Source organism: Epargyreus clarus, unplaced genomic scaffold (genome assembly GCF_041222505.1).
Source record: "Epargyreus clarus isolate Ecla_fem2 unplaced genomic scaffold, WU_Ecla_fem_2.2 ptg000029l, whole genome shotgun sequence".
Taxonomy (NCBI): domain Eukaryota; kingdom Metazoa; phylum Arthropoda; class Insecta; order Lepidoptera; family Hesperiidae; genus Epargyreus; species Epargyreus clarus.
In genome coordinates, this window is record NW_027332235.1 from 13,063,687 (window position 1) to 13,082,757 (window position 19,071).

Consider the following 19,071-nt stretch of genomic DNA (forward strand, 5'->3'; position numbering starts at 1 on the left):
AGCTGACAGATGTCATTGGCCGACAGTCAATGTCGGTCAGTGTCATTTAACTTTCAAGACAGACTTCATTTGTTTTGAACTTTTGGTGATAATTAATTAAATAGATAAAAATAAACAATAAAGTATTTTCGACTACTAATATTCATTATTAATAAGTGCTAAATACATTCCATTCAAAAAACATTATTATTCTAAAAGATTCATCTATTTACCTTGGTTATTCTAATTAATAAATGTTAACTTGGTGGTTCTTATAATTTGGAATGTTTCGTGCAGTGTTTATAATATAAGTTATTTCAGTCAATTCAATTATTAATAAGCGTTCAGTTATTTTTTAAAATGACCACGAGTCTCACGATCAACCTTAAGCGGGTCAATAAAGTTTATCATGAAGGGGTGAGTGTCAATGTATTGTTCTATAGTTTTCTCACCCTACCATGTTTCTTCCAGATCCTTCAACCTACTTGTAAAGTAGTTCTTGTTGGAGGTTACTTCAGAATCTTCAAATGACTAATTAACCTGGAACTGTAACAAAACATTGTCAAAAACGATTGTTAACATAAATTCTATGAGTTTGTCATGTTTCTAGTGAAAGAACTAGTAATATGTTTACCCTGTGCACTTTTATAAATTTGAGAAGTACTTTTAATGTCAATGAATAACAAGAACAAATGAGAATGTAATATTAACGGTTTTTTTAACAATAAAAACTTGTAATAGGAAATAATAGCTGGTGTGGTTGTGGTGGAGAGCACCAGCGATGTGCGGCACGACGGGCTGGTGCTGGTGATGGAGGGCGTGGTCAACCTGCAGCTCAGCACCAAGAATGTCGGCATATTCGAGGCCTTCTCCAATAGTATTAAGGTGTGTTGTTAATGTCAATAGTCTCAGTTCCAAGGTTGTAAGGAATATATGCCAAATTAAAACCACATATAGCCTCAATTCCACAATAATATTAGTCTAAAATTGTGTTACTAAAACTGTCGCTAAAACTCTTATAGTGTCATCTTTAGATGAATTGCAAAATTTGCCACAGAAATTATGTCTTTCTATTATTTTTTGAAGTCAAGTTCAATATTATTATAACCTGTATTATGCTTATCAAAATCATTTTATATTTAATTTGTTTTATTGGTACGTATGGTTATAGGAAGTTTGTTCAATAAAAAGATTAGTATTTATAAAGGTTTCTTTTAAGTTTATAAAGAGATCCACAATGCTTTATTTATAAATGTTGGTGAAATCCATGATTATTTATTTTAACAATGTATGTCTAATTTTTAGCCTATCACCCTAGTCCACACGACAATAGAATTGGTCCCGGCAGGCAAGATACCAGTTGGTACGACGGAGATTCCTTTTGAGCTGCCTCTCAGATCTCGTTCCACGACAGGCCCTGGTCTGCTGGAGACCTACCACGGGGTGTTTGTGAATGTGATGTACAACCTCAAGTGCAGCATGAGACGGTCCTTCCTCAACAAGCCACTCAACACCTCTTGCCAGTTCTTTGTACAATTACAACAGGTATCTATCAATTTATTAAACAAATAAATTGTTTCCTAAAAAAGTTCTTACTCACTTTAAAGGTGCAATGTTATGTTTAAAGCTATTATTCTAAATGCCTTTAAAACTGATTGTCTTAAATAGTCAATTGAATATTCATTAATTTATATTTCTTTTCATGTGTCCTTAAAAAAGTAAATTTTTAAAATTGCATTAAATTCATCAGTTTGCACTTGGACAGCATAGTGCATTATAGATCTCATTCTCACTCTGAGAGGAGATCCATGACCAGCAGCAGTGCGAGAGCTATGCTTTGACGATTATTATCCTAGACATATGTCTAATTGACCCGACATGTCATGTTTTCTCGTTTTAAAATGGATGAATTCATATTAGAATACTAGTGGTGCGCGCGGCTTCACCTGCATTTTAAAGAAATAATATGCCATACATAAAACACAAAATTTGTACCTTCATTGGAATGACAGTGGCGCCATCTGTCGAAAATTGGTCTTACCAACTCCCAAACCTTCGTGGGCTCTTAGACAACAACTTTGCTAAAGATCATCACTTGATCAAATGCACTATATGTTTACGATTCAATCCTTACTAATATCCATTAAAATAATCGACTTTTAGGTCCAAAAAATCGATTCTCCGATTAATCTATCTTAGATCGCCATCCCTAGTTCCCGTGGGATTTCCGGGATAAAAACTATCCTATGTCCTTTCTCGCGTTTTAGACTATCTTTGTACAAAATTTCATTAAAATCGGTTCAGTTGTTTAGGCGTGAAGAAGAGACAACCAGACAGACAGACAAAGTTACGTTCGGATTTATAATATTAGTAAGGATTGTGTTAATTGCGTGTGCTCCCAGCAAGAGGCGGCGCCGGCCAAGCCGGTGCGGTGCGAGGTGACGCCGGGCAGCGTGCGCGCGGGCGGCGGCGGGCGCGCGCACATGCCGCACTTCCAGATCTACGCGGAGATCGACTCCACCGTCTGCGCGCTCGACAAGCCGCTCACCGGGAAGGTGAGACGCTACTCATTGGTATCCTTAAATAATCTAACTTTATTGCCTCCAAGCAGGAATGATCTTGGTGCTGTCTTCCACTTTAGACAGTCATCCATCTTTCACTAATTAAATTTAAATTTTTACTGATTTTGGAATTATGAAACACAAAATTTACTTTGAGTTACAGATACGCGTGGAAGAGTCACAGGTGCCCGTCAAGTCAATAGAGCTGCAACTGGTGCGCGTGGAGACGTGTGGCTGCGCGGAGGGATACTCCCGAGATGGTAAACAAATTAATTATATTTCAAATTTTTATTCTACTTGCGAAACTAATGTTTTATTGTACTGTCATATTTTATATAACGGTCTTTCCTTTAAGACTAACGTTACTTTGTAACTACCAGTATGTAACATATAACAATATATTTTCTTTATTATCACAAAGCTAAGTTTCAGATGAATAAACAAGTCTATTATATTATACTGTTGGTGTGGTTGCCTCCAGCGACGGAGATCCAGAACATCCAGGTGGGGTCGGGCGACGTGCTGCGCGCGCGGGACGTGCCGCTGCGCATGGTGCTGCCGCGCCTCTTCACCTGCCCCACCACTGCCACCGGCAACTTCAAGATCGGTACGCATGGACCGTTGCCATTGGCCTTGGGCGTAATAGGTCACGAGTGGGATCGCTCGATCTAGTTCGCGACTCCGTAACGAACTAGTTCGCTCTTTTAGTTCGTTTGCTCCCAGTTGCTTGCCGACCGATTGGGATTTGGGAACTGAAGAACATATGAACTAAAAAAGCGAAAAATCTGCCTTTATTGAATCGATTTGAATTTTTTATATTATGTGACAAGATTAAGGAATGCATGAATTAAAATGTTTGTGTGCTAAAAACAGGATATACCTATTGATTCATATAAAATATTCATAAAATATGACGACATTCATTCAGTTACCGCCATTTTTTCACTAGTTCGCTTAGGAGCAGGAAATCGGAGATCTAGTTCGCGTAGTCCATCTGTGAACCCTAGCAGCCCATAGCCAGGGGTCCTGACCTGTGCATACTGTTCTTACTCAAAGACACTCAGTCTATACTTAATACATTAAAGTCCCGCGTTGTCTTAGTCCCGCTAATATCTACAATTTGCTATTGCGACGTGACTGGTTTCTATATTCGGAGGGGACTAGTAATTTGACTCGGACTCTACTTGGCGAAGCTGCACCCTCTTTTATAGTATAGTAGGAATATGCGTGAGTGGAGTCGCAGGTAAAACGCACTAATATTTTGTTTCTTTTTACAGAATTTGAATTGAACATCGCGATAATATTTGAAGATGACTACTTGGTGACGGAAAACTTCCCCATACTCTTGTTGAGAAGTAGATAGCAATCGAAATGTAAAAACATAAAAAATATAAGCCATTAAAATTAATTGCTATGTTTAAGTCTGAAACAATAAGAGGAATGCGACTCCATATCAGGTTTAAAAAAATATTATTAAGTTATTAATCTTTAATATATTTTGTTATTCGTAAATTAACATCTATGATGAACATTAAAAAATATTTACTCATCATAATGTTTTATTTCTTAAAATATTTACACACATTTTTAGTATCACTAATTTCATATGATTTTAGACTAAAATTATCGCAAAATTGAGACATTTTACTATGTAACGGATACTTACGATCAAAATGTATAGTCGGTTACTGTACTCTTTGAGTATAGCAACCTAGTATACCCCCCTGATGTTCCTCAATGCAGAAAACTGAAATCATGTTGCGAAATTACATTAGGTTTGTGTATTAAAATGAAATAAAAGTTTTGTTTGATACTAAATTGTTTTAGTAAGTGGACTTTCTGTTTTACAATTTCTGTGTTGGCAGCACTAAAACTACGAATCACAATTGGGTTTTACGATTCCTATTTCTATGGAATCGTTAATCGAGTATTGGTTTTCACCGATTTTGGTTTACTGACCAGAAAGTGGACTTTCTGTTTTACAATTTCTGTGTTGGCAGCACTAAAACTAAGAATCACAATTGGGTTTTACGATTCCTATTTCTATGGAATCGTTAATCGAGTATTTGTTTTCACCGATTTTGGTTTACTGACCAGCAAAAGTGCGGAAATAATAAGTTGACACTTGACATTGACAGTACGTTGAAAAAGTCAAAACAAATAAAAAAAAATGTTTTTGTATTTTGATAACATTGAACGAATATTGTAAATAGTAAGTTAAATGTATCATTTTCCTCACGAATCGTTTTTACACCATAATAGTCATAATGAGTATCAGCGCTACGGTAATTTTGATCATGAAAAATCTTTCGTTCCGAACAACCAAACCCACTCAGACTATGGAAGCGGTGTCCAACAGAACAATGATGTTCCACAAGCTTCAGAATCTCGAATACCACCTAGTGAGTTAGCAGAAACGACCACAAAGAAGGCAGTACCTTGTAAGAAAATTAAAAAAGGTCCAGTAGATACATCAAACTTCAGCGTAGAAGAGAGAGTTGTCGCCGCCGTGTGGGTGCATGAGAGGAAGAATACGAAATGCAGCATCAGCCGGGTATATCAAATATTGTTTTATCTATGTATTATAAAATAATATTATATACTTAATCTTCAAATTACTTGTCTACTTGCAGATTAAACAAGATTTTCGTGAGCGTTTTGGACGTGAGCCTCCTTTAAAAAACACTTTACTCGTTTGGGAACGCAAGTTATTCTCTACTGGGAGCGTCCATGATGCTCCCCGCCCTGGCAGGCCTATCAAGCGGTAAGAACAACTAACTCTCTTAAAACTTTAATAGATTTAATAATATGCATTAAAGCAGTGTTTTTCAACCTGTGGGTCGTGGCACCCAGGGGGGTCACTATGCCAGACTCAGATGACCAACGGTAAAAGAAAAATGACAAGGTTCTACACTACAAATAAAAATACAATATAAGTGAAAAGGATGTGCTTGTTTTTTTTTAATTGTGAAAGCGTGGTGCTTTATTAGAAATGATAATTATTAAATCATTTTCTATTAGTAGTCTATTTCTCTTTTTAAGTTTAATTTCTACGATTAAGGATAACGTTAGTTCGTACAAGTATGAAGTGGCAAATGGCACTAATAAATTTAGAGCTTCCTTTGCCAGCTCTGGATATTCTTGTTTTCTTTTCATCAAAAACACATCAACACTTCGCGAATGATATTCCATTTTAAGCACACCATCAGTTGCTAACTCTACAAGTTTTTTCTTCAGATTTGTAGTGGAATCTGCCAATTCTATTGCCTATCCAAGAAAGGGGCCAAAAGTCTGTAAGCTCTGTATTATAGAAGGAATGTGAGCCCTTACTACAGGTGATTGGTTTTTCCATAATCATCAACAGTCTTCTGGACACATGGAAAATACTTAAATGTATTTGTACAGAGAAGACGATGAAAAACGAATCTTAATTTAAATGAAATGCTTTCACTTTATGTTTAACTATTTAAATATTTTCTTCTCTCCCTTGGAGGCTCTTATTTAAATTGTTAAGATGGCTAAAAAAACCTGCCAAAAATGCTAGCTTTAAGTACTGAACAGGGTTGGATAAATTATTAGCATATTCTGATTTATTATCTTGTAAGAACATCAACAGTTCAACTCTCAGTTCTAGAACTCTTGCTACCAAGTTTTCTCGTAGCTACATACTTTTAAAGCTTTCTCAACGACCTTGCATGTCAAAAATAATAATTGATAGATAGGTATCATACATACACAAATATAAATCACGCCTTTTTTCTGTATAGGGAGGCAGAGACTATTTCTTTCCATTTGTAGATAGATAAACATAAACATTTAAATTACTACATTTCTATCTGTCTATGTCTTAAGGGGTCGTGAGAATTTTTCATCCTGTAAAAGGGTTGCGTATACAAAAAGATTGAAAAAACACTGCATTAAACCAATACTTATCTATAATTAAAGCAAATAGTTTTAGGCCCATCATATTTTCTATAAATACTAAAGTCCACCAAGATTAATTAGGATTTGATTTTTTTCATTAACTATCACAGAATAAAAGATAATGTTATATGAAAGTAGTTAGATATAAAAATTGAAAAAGTTTGAAATATTAATTGTGTAGATACAAAATGTATGTTTCATGTAAAATTATTATGTCACAAAATGTAAAGTAATATATAACCAATTAAATAATTATCGTTCAACAGAGCTGGTGCAGCGGCAGTGCTAGCCTCCGTGAAGGGCGCGCCGTCTCTGTCGACGCGCGCGCGCGCCCGGGCGCTCGGCTTGCCGCGCACCACGCTGCGGACCATCCTCATGAGAGACTTGGGCAGACCACCAAGCAGTGCCAAAAAAGAAACTTCTGGTAATTTATAGAATGTCTGATCGTGGTTTCTCTGAAGTAATTGGATTTCTATGTTGTATATTTAAGTAAACAACAATTTATTTCAGGTAAACGAACTAAGAACCCATTAGCAAAGAAACCACCACTTCAGACATTGTCCTGTGAGCTCCGTCCTGTATCAGGCCAACATTACTTTCAAGGCTACACTTGAGTAGACATCATAAAGTGCTGGCTGATCATTTTAAATGTTTAATTTGATGTGTTTGCAACTGAATATGTAAACTATTTTACAGTATGTGGCTTTTATGCGCATTTCTGGTTAACGTAACTCTAAATTATCTTTGCAAATATAGTAAAGTATGATTAATTTATTTTGATGATTTTCGTATCCCAGAAGATATACTTCCTGCACTGCACTATACTATTGTTGTAGGTTTATAGTAAAAATAATATAATTGGTGAAATAAAATAATGCACATGTAATAATAAAGAGGGATTGTTTTATTTATTGCTATATTTTATACAATTACATTCTTGTCGTATTTCCATAGTTTCTTAAAAATAATTCAGTAATTAGTTATTACTGAAGTAAGCAAGATGCAACTTGCGTAATATCACTATTTAACCATACTTCATCCATTATACTATTATTTTATTCAACAGATTGACAATTCAACTGTACTGTAATCTGCATTTGCACTTAAAGGATTGATTTATGAAAAATGTTTTACTTATTCCATTGTTTCACAGCTGCATATAAGTTATTGTACTTCAAAACAATTCCCATCGTTTGTATTGTGGATACAAGATAACTTGGATTACCTTATAGTACCAAATTGATTAAGGTTGTATAACTTCCAAACCGCAACTTGATCAAGAATCTTTATTATATAATATAGTGGACAGAGAATAGTTATGAAAAACAATGAAACATTGTTTACCACACATTAAATTTATTGTTCTATACTTTTATGAGATAATATCAAACAAAATTAATATTTACATAGTCATTTTATAACATCTAAATGTAAAGACACAAATGATTTATTAGTTTTTTAAAAGTATAGCAGTATTTGTTACATTAATGATTCAAACAGTTTTTAATGGTTTGTCATGCAATTTTGACTAGGAAGGTACAACAAAATCAATAACAAGAAAGTAAGAATATATTTAAATTTACCCATTAGGTATTATGGTTGCTTCGATTTGATTTGTCTCGAAATGAATGGTATAAATTTAAAAATTCGAATAATTTTCTAAAATCTACATATGTATAAAAATATGTCAATTAAGTTTTCATTGTAAAACAAGAAAACGTAAATGCGTTCCTCATTTTGTTGCAACTGTTGCATTTTTTTAAAAGCTCTGACCAATTGATGATAATTTTAGAGGATTTTCATTGTAAGATCATGAAGCTCAAGGGTAGACACACAGATGTCGGTCCAAAGGGTTTCACTGGAGATGTGAGAGCGAATAAAGCTTATTATATTAGGTTTTGTCGAATTTCTGTTGATGATGATGATGTAGCTCAGTTAAACCTCCCACATCTCCGGTGGCCGGACATCGCGCACTAGATGTCGGGTCGATATCTACACGTCGTCTTCGTCGTCGTCAGCGGGGCTGCGGCGGTGTCGCGCGCGGCCGGAGCGCGCGCCCTCCACGAGCGGGGACACGTAGTTGCGGCACAGACCGAAGAACTGCTGCGGACGCAGGTTGCGCTTCTCCGCGTCGAACCTGACGATGCATGGGTAGTGTTTTAGTAGTAGCAAACGAACATGCCATCCACTTGGTGGTGACCGGCTGACATTGATTTTATGAACATCTGTAATAGCCTGAAGTTGGGGATAAAAATTAAACATTTTGTATTACTTTCTAATCCCACAGTTCGAACCAAAGTACGATAACATTTAATCTTGCTATTGTAAGACAAAATAAAGGTATACCGGTGGTGTCTCCTAAATAGAACCAAATATAATTTTAAAGGTGGTAGAACCATCTGTCTATTTTTGTCTAGTAACGGCAGTATTAAGCGCTGCTGTGTGTAAAAAAAAGTAACCATGACAAGTTCTACCAAAAAATACAGCAAAGGAACAGCGATAACTCAAGTCATAATGTCTTAAATCTACAATGTTGAAATCAACCAGCGCTCGGGTACCTCCAGCCGATGTGCGAGCCGCAGGCGGCGCAGTTGGCCACGGTCCAGGTGTATCCGGGGAACCAGGAGAACTCGGCCGACGCCGCGCCCGTCAGCCCCACGTTGTACGCGCGCGAAACCGTCACGATGTCGTGCATATACCCACCTGGGGAATAAACGCAACTTCATGAAAAATCACAATTAACAGAACTAGTAGTGTAGGCGTGCTAATTTTATAAAATTTGCACGCCGACATGGCAGAATGGGAGAAGATGTGTAGCTTAAGGACCTGTTGTTAACCTTATTCTATGCAACTAAAGAATTATTAATTATTATATTGATATTATATAAAATGCACCATGCGTTATGGGTATAAAATATTTTTTTATTAAAGAAAAATCAAATTAAACTAATCATGATGTTGAAATATCAAACTGAAGGTATAATTATGTATGTATTTGTCTTGTATGCATGACTATGATTGCAAAACTTTAAATCAATGAATACACTTCCGCAATAGTTTTGGTATAATACTAGCTATGAAACTATGGTGTAAGAGATGGATGTGCGTACCGTGCGTACAACAGTGAGCCGATACTTTAACATAAGGTGAAACACAAACAGTACACCATCTATTATGGTATAGACCACACCACCGTACCACACCATATGCACATCCATCTTACACTATAGTTTCCAGCAGAGTGAGGAGGGGACCATGCCCCGATCACACCATAAAATTGTTTGCGGCGTGTACACGTGAGACGACAGAACCTTCATATTACTTCTCATACACTACAGAGTCTTGGTGTGTGAATGGTGGTCTTGGTGTTTGTGTATATGGTTTGTATGTCTACGGCACCCGCAATATATAAAATCTAGTAAATCCAACAAGTGTAGGCATTCGACGACCCGCATGGCGGAGCGGTCACCGTACCGGTCTGACGCGCTGAGGATCCCGGGTTCGATCTCCGGTCAGACAGATATCTAAACGACGAATTTAAATTTCTGTTTGTGGGTCTGGGTGTTTATGTATTCGTCTGCGTGTGCGTCCATGTCACCCACGACACAGGGAATCCCAGTGTGGGGCTGCGAGTGTAGAAAGCGTTTATAATTGAAGGTGTGTGACATGGTACCGATGTTAGTGTAGTTGGAGTGCACGCCCTCGCTGGACATGGGCACCACGTGCTCGCGCCGCGCGATCTCGCCGTTGCACGACGAGCAGCACAGCACCGAGCGCTGCAACAACACGGTATTACACCCGCAATAGTACTTGCCTCGGTTGGTAGCTGTTTCAATGGCCTAATGTAATTAACTGTCAGCTACAAGCTTTGGGCTAAATTTGTATACAAAAATGGGCTAAATTTTTAGCATAAATTTCTATACAATGTTTTTTATTTTTATTGTCAAAGCAAGCTAATAATTAATTCCTGTTTGTACAGGTTAAATGTGGAAATATTGATTTTCAAGCTTTTTTGTCTTGTATGTACGTGCAGGGGTGGAATAATTTGCCCAAGGAATATGTTACTTTTGATAAGTAAACTAATGAAAAGTGGAAATAAATTATCACTTGCTTTATGGTAAAGGAAAACATCGTGAAAAATGCATATCTGGGATGTCTTAAAAAAGTTCTCAAAGTTATGTGAAGTTTACCAATATGTACTTGGCCAGCACTGTGTGCTATGGCCTAATCCTTCTCATTTTGAGAGTAGACCTGTGCCCAGCAGTGGGACGGTTTGATGATGAAGCGACACTATCAGGTAGTGGAATAATATAGTATTTTTTTTTATTAAATAAACTTGTACAATTCCTGGGCTAGGGATAAAGCTATTTTAAGAAACTAATGATGCAATTTTAGTTTTCATCAAAATGGGTCTTGTAACTCCTTTCAGATTTTTTTGCTATTCCTTGTCATTAGGCCCTGAAGGCCCATTTGAAATATTCACCTCATATATTCTACATAATAAACACATTGCACTCACCCGTCCGATGAACCGCACGGCCATGTGCAGCCTCAGCAGCGCGTCGTCCACCACGAAGAGCGCGAGGCGCTCGCGCGGCGACAGCGTCAGGTTGGACGCCACCCAGAACGACAGCGACACCGGCTCCTCCGGCATGTTGTCTGCTAACACACCGCACACCACGCGCTCATCACTACTCGTACGAGTACGTTTACATGATGTAAGCAATTAGAAATTTCCTTGTTCTTGATAATGTCCATGAATATAGAATGAGGCAAGTACATTAACTCATGGATTTTGCTGGTCACAATAATAGGCTCTCCATGTCTACATGTATACTGCAATATATTTGTCCATACTAAACGGAGAAGGAAAACATTGTGAGGAAACCTGCACACCTAACAGATTTATAAAAAAAGGTATGTGAAGTCTACCAATACGCACTAGGCCAGCGCGGTGGACTTCTCATGAGAGGATACCTATGCCCAGCAGTGGGACAGTAAAGGGTTGATGATGGTGAATGATGTCCATGCATGTCGACCTTAATTATATGCGTTTTGTGGTATTAGCTGTTTTACTTTACTATTGTAAAGATTGTTATTGAAGTAAGTTATTATTATTGAGAGAAAGAAACTTTTAAACATGATTATCAGATGTGAGAAAACTAAGCATCGCATAAATTACGTGAGTTTGAATGGTCACCTAACATGAGAGTCTTGAAGTGGTCCCGCAGCACTGCGCGCATGCGGCGGTAGTCGAAGATGTCGTACACGAACAGCGGCCACGGCGTCGTCGCCGCGTCCATCGCGCGCAGCCGCCGGTCCAGCCTGCAACATCGCAAGCACCGACATTCCTCATATAACATGACATGACATATGACATCGGAAGATGGTCGAACCCTTTGTGGTTCGACTCCGGCGGCACCACCGACGTGGCGACACCTATTTCTACCTAATAACTGCAGTGTTAGGCGCTGCTGTGTTCCGGTTTGAAGGGTGTGGTAAGGGAGAAAGACTTTTCCGAGGCATTCCAGCTTAGTCCTCAGGGGTAGCGGCACATCTGTGGCCGACCTCAGGTAGGAATATCTAATCCTATCTGGGGTTGATTACAGATGTCCATGGGCGGCAGTAGCCACTTACCATCAGGTGGACTGCATGCTCGTCTGCTACTCTTGTATTATAAAAAAAATATATATATAAACCGTAATAAACGAGTGTGTGTATTAATATATACATGCGTAAAAAGTGAGAATATTGCAAAAGGAAAAATATAATTAAATAATTGATACATAATTATATCATCATATCTACAATAAAATAATAATAACAAATAAATATTATTGTAATATAATTCTTGAGCATAACAGTGTCTGGAACAAATGTTACATCAATATGTTTTTACACTTAGTAAGTTACTTTTTACACTGTTTTGCACTATATGTTTAAATAAAAGAAAAAGTAAAGTAAAGTTGATTAAATAGTAAAAAAAGGCAAAAGTTCAAAATTTTCGCTATATATGTGATTTGCAAGTTTTACAGCTTAATAGATTCCGCGCCAAACTTCTAGTTCACCTTGCATATAGTCGCGTAGTCGCAAGAGCAAATTGTAGATATGAGCGGGACGAAGACAGTGCGGGACCCCCCCGGCACCCTCCGCTGCTCGCTCTCGCCCACGGGTACATGCGTCGTTAGAGTGCCCTCACAGTTACTATGGACTAATGCTCGTAGTCGTGTTCGACCGCATCGGCTCGATGACTACACATGCGCGCAAGAACTTCAAAGCGCCCTAGAAGTTTGACGCGGACTATATTATTGAATGAACGGTGTGTGCTCACGGCGTGCGCGCGCGGCGCAGCGAGTCCAGGCTGGCCAGCCGCGCGTGCCGCAGCGGCTCGTGCAGCTGCACCTCCGGCAGCACGCGCACCGACACGTACTTCACCCTGCCGGGGACGAACACCTGCTCTCACTCTATATACACTCGACACTCCCACTGTGCTCACAAACACCTCCTATTACATTACAAACAGTCAACGCTCCCCCTGTGGTTGACGCTGTCATCTTGTTACAGTCCCATTACTCGACAGCACAATTTTCTTTCCGTGTAAAAGGAGTATGGAAGAGATTGAAAGAGATGTGAAATGAGCTTCCTCCTGAGGTATTTCCGAAGCGTTATGATGTGGGGCTCTTCAAACGAAGGTGCAAAAAGAGCTCTCCTTCGAAGCCGGCGATACATTGGCGACACCTCTGGTGTTGCAAATGCCCATGGGCAGCATTGACTACTTTCCATCAGGTAGCACATCTGCTTAATCATTAGGTTAAACAATAAAAAAAAGAATCATCGATCATACTAACCAAATGTAAATTGAATCTTCAGCTGCTTTTAAAAATTGATTTTTTATAAAACCCTCAGATATCAGTTTCCTTACAATATTTCCTTTGATCAGTAAAATAAATGCTAATTAATTTGTAATGGGCATCTAACATAAAACCAGTTTTCATCTGATGGTTGGAGTTTTATTATAATCAATATAAAAGATTTTGAATTTTTTTGAATGTGCAAGCTATCAAATAAAAACGAAAAATATTTTTAAGTGTTGTCTTAGCTTTTTTATATCATTACATGATGTGTCATACCTGGCATAAAGGTCTATGGGCACGCTGTACTTGGGCATATCAGCGAATCGGATGCGATGCACAGCACGAGCCTTGCAGGAGAGCGCGAGGTGGGGGTCGCCCAGCGCGTCCGGCTGCTGCTCCGGCCCGCCCGCCTCGAACACCTCGCACAGCACGCCATACCCCGACACTAACATGCCACTCTCGCTTCACAACATAATTAACAATCATATTGACATAATTCATCTTAGGGAATGTACCCATACTACTGTCATATTTGTTAATATTTTTCAAATACAGTTAAAAAAGTGCGAGATTTTTCTCAATGAATTCGATTATGTGACAAAAATCTAAGGCCCCACCCTCTCCTGCTGCCCGCTCCTGTGATTCAGCGTAATATTTTAAAGACCTCCTCCCCTAAATGGGTCATGTAGTATGGGTATGTTCTCTTAAATTAACACATGAGTATATAGTCCAACAGATAGTAAGCGACTATTATCTCTAAGCACCTGTAATCAACACCAGATACGATAAGAGTGCTGCTTGAAGTTAGCACAAATGCCTTGCTACTCCTGGGGACTAAGTTGGAATGCCTCAGATAAGTGTTAGTGAAAATGAAGAATCTTCACTATTACATGACTACTAAAATATTTTTGTCAATACTGTTTAAAATATACAAAAGTATTTACATTTGTCAGTGATCACATAGCTGTGTTCAAAATAAATACAGTCACTTACTCAGGACATAACAAGCCAAACAGCTTGTCTTTTTCAATAGCTTGTGAGAGTAGCAATGCATCCTGTGTGTTGGTGAGGAGCAGTGGCACGGTCTCCCCCGGGAACACGGTGCCGTGGCGCGCCAGCACCGGCACGCGGCCCTCCCACCCCGCCTCCAGCACCGACCGCCCGCTCATCGTCACCAACCCTTGCCCCATGTACTGGAAATATTTATAGCATAATTATTAAATTTATCCACAGAAATATTTCCAGGCTTGGGTTTCTGTCAGAGCAGTTACGATTTAGGCAATAGTCCATTTATGCAAGACAAGCGTATATTAGTAAACTTAAAGACTCTTTTAAGGCACTTTTTTAAAGAACTCAGAAACTCTCAGCAGTATTTATTTACTCGCGATATTTTTCTTCAAATGATTTATTTTTAAATGAGAGATAAGTACATGCCTAAGATTGGATCTACGGACTCTCAGATTTACCCATCACTGCCCATGGTAGTAAGTGAAAAAAAATCGTACAGAATGCGCGGCGGGCAGCGAAATGTCGAACTGCTCCTCCTCCTCGTCGGTGTCGCCCTCCATGGCAGCGTCGCCGCCGCCCGCTTCGCTGTCGCTCGACACTGATCCCCAATCATGAAAACACACCATTACTGGAAATTGTATATTCTCCGGAGAAGTTCTCCGGAGAAATTACTACACAAAAACAAAGCGCACTTTCCTAGAAGACCATTTTTTCAAAACAGAATTCCTTACCATTATCTTCCATAATTCTACGCAGCAATTCCCTCAGAAGAGAAATTTTGAAGCTTTACCTTAAAATTCCCCACAAATAAAATTGTATAAAGAAATAAATAGAAATAATAATATCAATGTTATAAATTAAAAATTAATTATTAATTTAGTTTAAGTATATTTCATAATAATTGTATCATATTCGAATTAAATAAATATGTTATAATAAGATAACTGAAACTTCAAATCCAATTTGACAAGTGACAGTAATGACAGTATTACTCTGAGGACAGTATAATTACATTTTTATCATTTTGATTTCATGGCAATTGCTACGGATTCTCTACTTTTAGCTTATGTTACAGATATATAATAAAACTAATATTACGAGACCTTTTATTTTTATTGCAAGCCTGCATTGTCATTAAATTAAATTGACATAAATAATTCAATCGCTATAAAACAGTTTTTTTTAATACGCTTTTATTAGCTTGAGACGTATGTATGTTGGTATGTTAGTATGTTTGTATGTAACGGAATCTTTGAACATGATTTTAACCCCCTTCAAAACGTCGGATTAACTCGAAATTTGGCATACTATTATTAAGGACCGATGACAATTCAATATTTTAAACATTCTGACCCGTTATCCTTACTAGGATAATCAGGAACAGCGGTTTTTTGCACTGCTAAGCAAAGGTGCTGATCCTGAGTCGAAAGATAAACTTGATAATACGCTACGTAATAATCGTTAAAATAATCGCTAAAATAATCACTAAAAAATGAAAAATAAATAATAGTTTAAAAAAACTAAAAAATACGCTTTTATAAAAAAATCGACCAAAAAATGAAAAATAAATAATAGTTTAAAAAAACTAAAAAAATACACTTTTTATAGAAAATCCAACTAAAAAATAGAAAATATTTTTTTTTTAAATTTGAGTTAAGAATAGTGTAAGTAAGATAAAAATATTTTTTATTGTAAAAAAAGCGTGGGGTGCTTTTTAAGATATTATCAAAATGATAATCCTTCTACTCAATATCTATCAATAAAATATTTATAACTATTGACACCATGCACCCCACGCTTTTTTTACAATAAAAAATATTTTTATCTTACTTACACTATTCTTAATTCAAATTTTAAAAAAATATTTTCTATTTTTTAGTTGGATTTTCTATAAAAAGTGTATTTTTTTAGTTTTTTTAAACTATTATTTATTTATTATACAAAGTCATAAATATTTGTGGTTTCCTATATACGTTACTATATGTGTGTGTTTATAAAGCATGTTATTTGTATTTATTTTATGAACTAGCGTCCATATAAAGAATTGTAGTTATTATTAATATTTATATAAAGTCTATAGATAGGTTTTACAACTTATAAACGTTCTCTATATCATAATTTAAAAATCATAATTCATCACGTTATTGATTGTAATCAGTAACAACAAGTAATTAATTTAAAAAATCAAAAACCCGACTGCACCAAAAAGGTTGAAGTAGAATTTCCAAAAGCGGTGAAATAGGCATTTCATTATTTTTATCCAGAAAGCCAAATACAAAGTTGCATAGTAGGCATAGTAGGCTTCAAAAACAAAAGATGTTCAAACAATATTATCCTATTTTATCCTCGTAGTGCTCATTTACGCTATATAAAGAACCTATGTGTAAAATTCCAGCACGCTTAAGTTCAGCGGTTTTCCTTTGCGTTTATCTCTGGCACAGCAACTCACTCATTTAATCAGACAGTCATCTCGATGTGTATATTCGAGTATATATGTACTAGCTGACCCGGAAAACGTTGTGTACCCATAAAAATAAAACAATGTTAAGGGTGAACAACTCTTATCACTTAGGGGTAAAAAAAATTGATAGTACCGATTCTCAGACCTACTGAAAATCGGTGAAGTCGTTTCGGAGGAGTACGGTAACTAACACGAGAATTTTATATATAATATGTATAATGTATGTGTAATCTCCTCTTAATTTCCGTTATTTTGACACCCTACTCGATAGGTTTGGTTAACTTTTTTTAAAACGTGTTACTATTTCGCGAAAAAATCCACCATTTACGGTCTATAAAATATGTAACTTCATTAAATCAAAGTTTTCGTCATTATTTTACCTCGTTAGAGGTAGAATTTCATTATTTTTATCTAACAAGCCTGATACAAAATTTCAGTGTTTGCTTCAAAATTGACGATTGTTCAAATGAACTTTTAACCCTTATTTTACCTTCTAAGGGGTTGATTTTTTGGGGGGGGATAAATTAGTGCGTCCTTGTTCTTATCCAGAAAGCCAAATATAAAATTTTATAGTAGTTGCTTCAAAATTAAAGAATTTCAAAAAAACTGTTTTCCCCTATTTTACCCTCTTAAGGGTAGAATTTCCAAAAGGCCTTTCTTAGTACTTATTCACGCTATATAGAGAACCTATGTGCAAAATTTCACCACTGTAAGGTCCTTAATTTAGGCTGTACGTTGATTTCTGAAAAATGAAAAAGTCATTTAGTTAGTCAGTCAGTCAGTCACCTTGCTGTTTTATATATATACAAATATGTTTTTATAATCTCCGTTTAATTTCCTTTCATTTGATACCCTACTCGATAGGTTCGGTTAACTTTTTTTTTTAAATGTGTTACTATTTCGCGCCAAAAATCCGCCATTTTGATTTTTTTTTCTAACACCTATCTAAGGACACTCGGGTCATTGAAACAAATATAATGACACCTTAACTGTTGAAATTCATCCACCCGTTTGTTAGATCGGATCAAATAAAGAAAGACAAACATACAAGATACGCGCGAAAAACATAACCCTTCCTTGGCAGTCGGTTAAAAACATACCTATGCGAGCTTTATAAACAGTTTTTCAATAGTTATCTGTAATTCAGTGCATGACTGCCTGTCAGTTTGTCAAGCGTCAAGCTCAAGTCATCAAGTGCGTAATCTCATCTTACGAACGCGAACGCACTTCTTGTCTTGTATGAGGAGTTGAATTGAAAGTGTGAATGTGAGATTGCACTTCGATAAAATATATCAAATTGTGCATGAGAAATGTGAACAAACAGTGATTGAATACCAACGATTCTCGCAAAATGTACAGAAAAAATTTGTGGTGTTACGTATTTATATTGACATTGTTGGATATATCGCTCAACACTAAACGTAAACTGACAGCCCAGGGGAAGAGCCATGGTAAGATCGATTTCACTACAAATAAACATCGTTAAATAATTAATTTCGATGGTATTTATAACCTCTCTCGGCGGTAATACTTGAATTACTCGATGTCACAAGGGTAGAAGGAAGCTATGGGTAGTCTTATTTGGTAAGTTTGTAGTCGGTAGTCGCGTGCGACGTATGTTATTTTTGATGAGTGCCGGGTTTATTTTTCCTTTTTATTGATACGCAATGTGTTTGGGAGTTATTCGAATAGGATAGATGACAATGGTGTATGTTGGCGGCAAACAGGACGCGTCGCGATGCGGGAGGCCGCTACTACTGCATCGCACAACATTTTTTCAGTGATCCATATATATTAATTTTCATATTAGTATTGTGAATGAATATATATAGAATAGCATAATTTAACTTCATTTTGTATTCAAATTAAAAATTATAACTTGATATTTATCTGCATACTACCAATAAATATTTATAGGTGGTGTGATGTATTCATGTAAACTAATTTGTTAATGAAGTTGTAGCTCGAGGCATATTTCTGAAACATTTGGTTGACTTTAAAACATATCTAAGTAGCTTTGATTGGTATTTAATTGGTAGTGTGTTACCCTCGGTAGAGAAGCCTTTTCTTTCAATTATTTTAGTTTATGATTTAATAACAATTGATAACATTTCAAGCTAGCTCCGTAATAGAAGGAACCATTTGACTATCACAGAGACATGCAAGCAGCTAGTAATGTCGTACCTAATTGGCAGAAATAGGTGTTGCGGTAGAGACTTCAGTTGAACCACAAAAGTTTCTACCTCCTTAAAATTTACTGTAGCTTTAAAATTATAGCTAAATG

The 19,071-nt window shown here is 36.8% G+C and overlaps 3 protein-coding genes across 4 annotated transcripts in view; 2 read left to right on the forward strand and 1 right to left on the reverse strand.

Annotated features, from left to right (window-relative positions):
- The first annotated feature begins 41 nt into the window (after positions 1 to 41).
- On the forward strand, positions 42 to 7,357 carry LOC140754257 (vacuolar protein sorting-associated protein 26C). Its single transcript, XM_073089221.1, has 10 exons — positions 42 to 396; positions 721 to 864; positions 1,285 to 1,524; positions 2,382 to 2,534; positions 2,704 to 2,800; positions 3,022 to 3,147; positions 3,818 to 5,094; positions 5,174 to 5,304; positions 6,731 to 6,888; positions 6,975 to 7,357. The coding sequence occupies exons 1-7, from the start codon at positions 340 to 342 to the stop codon at positions 3,901 to 3,903; spliced, it is 903 nt and encodes a 300-aa protein (XP_072945322.1). The 5' UTR covers positions 42 to 339; the 3' UTR covers positions 3,904 to 5,094; positions 5,174 to 5,304; positions 6,731 to 6,888; positions 6,975 to 7,357.
- LOC140754255 (protein cereblon) lies at positions 7,348 to 15,299 on the reverse strand. Of its 2 annotated transcripts, none has more exons than XM_073089220.1 (10): positions 15,058 to 15,299; positions 14,824 to 14,924; positions 14,312 to 14,511; positions 13,595 to 13,780; positions 12,796 to 12,900; positions 11,665 to 11,789; positions 10,984 to 11,123; positions 10,138 to 10,240; positions 9,023 to 9,167; positions 7,348 to 8,601 (listed from the first exon to the last, which is right to left on the reverse strand). In XM_073089220.1, exons 1-10 carry the CDS (start codon positions 15,068 to 15,070, stop codon positions 8,457 to 8,459), a joined length of 1,263 nt encoding a protein of 420 aa, XP_072945321.1. In that variant the 5' UTR covers positions 15,071 to 15,299; the 3' UTR covers positions 7,348 to 8,456. The 2 variants fall into 2 exon arrangements, with proteins under 2 accessions (XP_072945321.1, XP_072945320.1); XM_073089219.1 differs by having other exon boundaries at positions 10,984 to 11,126.
- Positions 15,300 to 17,930: 2,631 nt separating this feature from the next.
- Positions 17,931 to 19,071, forward strand: part of Tmem131 (Transmembrane protein 131) — a 29,525-nt gene continuing 28,384 nt past the window's right edge. The window contains exon 1 of the mRNA XM_073089632.1: positions 17,931 to 18,238. Within this exon, the coding sequence (XP_072945733.1) occupies positions 18,139 to 18,238 (100 nt within the window). The 5' untranslated portion in view covers positions 17,931 to 18,138. The remainder of the gene's footprint in view (positions 18,239 to 19,071) is intronic.

Coding starts and splice junctions, on each gene's coding strand:
- LOC140754257 (XM_073089221.1), top strand. CDS start 340: ATGACCACGAGTCTCACGATCAACCTTAAGCGGGTCAATAAAGTTTAT. Junction 865..1,284: donor CCTTCTCCAATAGTATTAAG/GTGTGTTGTTAA, acceptor TCTAATTTTTAG/CCTATCACCCTAGTCCACAC. Junction 1,525..2,381: donor TCTTTGTACAATTACAACAG/GTATCTATCAAT, acceptor GTGTGCTCCCAG/CAAGAGGCGGCGCCGGCCAA.
- LOC140754255 (XM_073089219.1), bottom strand. Junction 14,512..14,823: donor CGCTGCCCGCCGCGCATTCT/GTACGATTTTTT, acceptor AAATATTTCCAG/TACATGGGGCAAGGGTTGGT. Junction 12,901..13,594: donor CCCATAGACCTTTATGCCAG/GTATGACACATC, acceptor CGTCCCCGGCAG/GGTGAAGTACGTGTCGGTGC.